This window comes from Camelina sativa, chromosome 7 (assembly GCF_000633955.1).
Source record: "Camelina sativa cultivar DH55 chromosome 7, Cs, whole genome shotgun sequence".
NCBI classification, from domain to species: domain Eukaryota; kingdom Viridiplantae; phylum Streptophyta; class Magnoliopsida; order Brassicales; family Brassicaceae; genus Camelina; species Camelina sativa.
Window position 1 is genome coordinate 18,854,692 of NC_025691.1, and position 2,310 is coordinate 18,857,001.

General features: G+C 31.7%; 1 protein-coding gene across 1 annotated transcript; it reads right to left on the bottom strand.

The window, feature by feature from the left end:
* Nucleotides 962-2,295, bottom strand: LOC104701505 (transcription factor bHLH49-like). Its single transcript, XM_010417200.2, has 6 exons — nt 1,877-2,295; nt 1,721-1,787; nt 1,561-1,629; nt 1,399-1,470; nt 1,140-1,305; nt 962-1,057 (listed from the first exon to the last, which is right to left on the bottom strand). Exons 3-6 carry the CDS (start codon nt 1,609-1,611, stop codon nt 1,035-1,037), a joined length of 312 nt encoding a protein of 103 aa, XP_010415502.1. The 5' UTR covers nt 1,612-1,629; nt 1,721-1,787; nt 1,877-2,295; the 3' UTR covers nt 962-1,034.

A 2,310-nucleotide genomic window follows, 5' to 3' on the forward strand; every position in this document is an offset into this window, starting at 1 on the left:
CAAATTTTCTTGTTCTTTATAGAAAATAATATAATACTAGTTTCTTTTATTTAATAGAAAATAATATAATATAAAAATTTGGTTTTTATGGTACAATTTTGTCTTTAAAACGTATTACATAATTATCATTATATTATATTTTCATAATTATATTGTTCCACACTGCACATAATTATAACTATTTTATTAAAAAAGTAACTAACAATAAAATAAAGCAAAATATTATTAAGCACTGCATTACGAAATATTTAATAAATTTAAATACTATTCAGCCAAAATTAATCTAACCAAAATAAAAATTTAACGTGAATAAGAGATAATTTTTTTTTTATAATAACATCAACTATCTTTTAAATTTAATGTTACAAATTTTCGATCGTAGAAAAAAACATCTAACCCATATTGTAGCACAAACCATAATCTTGTCTATTATATGTATATATATATATATATATATTTTGTCTATTATATATATTATATTATACATTATATTATATTATAAATTATAACAATTATTTTGCAAGCTTTAAAAACGAGTTATATTTTCATATATCAGGCGTCACAATACTGTACAAATATTGAGATAGATGGCAAACTAAAATGTTATTATGACTTATACAAAACTGTTATTTTGCATTGTTAGTGTTCACAAATTATACTCTTCTTCGGTTCTTCCACTAATCTCAAACGCTTAGTGTAGTAGTACTAGTAGTCGTAGTATCATATTCGTTAATAACATCTTTATAATATAGTACATAGTAACTTTAAATAAATAAATAAAAAGATTACAATTACTTCATATTCTATCTAACAGGAAGAAATATCATGGCTCAACCTTCATATTTGCAGCTGGAAGAGATGCTGTAACAAGAAAAAAAATTACAGAGAAGGTTTACCAAAACAAACTATTACTATTACTTGGTGAAAAAAGAGTTAAAACAGGTTTCAGTTTTCACCTGTAGAGTGTAGATGCTGCTTGAGGGTCGGGTGTGACATCGCCAGCTCCATAGTTAATTTGGATCACATTTGGCAAATCACCCTCCCATCCAGTTGTTTCCTATTTTGCATAAACAATCACCAACAAAATCAGATTACGAGTTCGGATTTGTTCATTTTCCAGACCGCTAATACATACATACCTGTCGCTTGAATCCGCCATTTATAGGAGACAATGGTGAACTTATGGTCCGTCCGATGCTGGAAAGGGTCAGTTGCATGAATCCATGTGGTAAAGGAGGATAAGCCATTGACATATTTGGGGGGGAATGGTGTTGTAGATGAAGAACCAGCTCGTAGTTGAAGTGCCTGCGCATAGAATTCAGGTTATAAGAACCTTAGTAGGATGATGATTCAAATGATAAGGAGAATTAAGTTGAAAGACTTGCTAAAATATCTTACATCTTTTGCAAGAAGACCTTCAAGGTTAAAGTCCATTTGTGGGTTCACAGTTGCAAGTTTTATCGATAAAAACTGTTTTAAGCAAAAGAGAATGAGAAAAAGAATTGAACATAAAAAGCAAACACAAAGAACACTTCATTGAGAATTAGGACATTGTCATACCTCAACTTGGCGTTGTAGCGATTGTATGTAGTTTACGATTTCATCAAGCATAACTGCCTTCCCAGTCACCTGCAATCACACGTTCATTTTTCTGCATTAGCTTTGTCTCTGTTCTTACATATTAATATCCATCATTATCAACACTTAAAAAAGACCTTACCTTGTTGCAACCCGGTACAAGATCTTGAAGAAACTTTCATCCTTTCACTAATTTTTTCTCTCCTAACCTATAATTACAAAGTAGTTAAGACGAAAATACAAGAAGAGATAGCTTTCTATTCAACTTCAACTTCCATGATAGTTTTAGAAATTGTACCCTTTCTGCAAGACCACTGAATTGACTGTAAATGTTGTCTTGAAAAGCATCATTCAGGAATGGAAAGTACGTAACGAGGCAGCAAGAATCAAAGTGGCTCATGCAGCTTTATCCTTAGGCGGTTCAGAAAGTATGGTTATCGATGCATTACGAAATCTCCAAATGACCTGTGAAGGGAAAGAGTACAACAAGGTACAAGTTCGTGAAGCTGGGATCATTCAGCTTCTTGATAGATACCTGACGTACAGAAGTAAAGATATGAGGTATGAACTGCTACAGTTGTTAAGGTCACTGGCGGATGAAGACACTGATGATGGAAAGGTTGAATCTCTTTTATTTACCTATTATGCAAAAGCACTACCTTACATGATATGCACTGCTGTCTGCTGTATTTCTTTCTCCTAGACACACCACTTCTACACTTCTTGTTTCAA

What these genes read in the sequence shown, in the direction of transcription:
- LOC104701505 (XM_010417200.2), bottom strand. Translation starts at nt 1,611, where the DNA reads ATGCTTGATGAAATCGTAAACTACATACAATCGCTACAACGCCAAGTT. An exon ending in AAGGTCTTCTTGCAAAAGAT is followed by an intron (nt 1,306 to 1,398) that starts GTAAGATATTTT and finishes TTCTATGCGCAG; the next exon opens with GCACTTCAACTACGAGCTGG. An exon ending in ATGGCGGATTCAAGCGACAG is followed by an intron (nt 1,058 to 1,139) that starts GTATGTATGTAT and finishes TATGCAAAATAG; the next exon opens with GAAACAACTGGATGGGAGGG.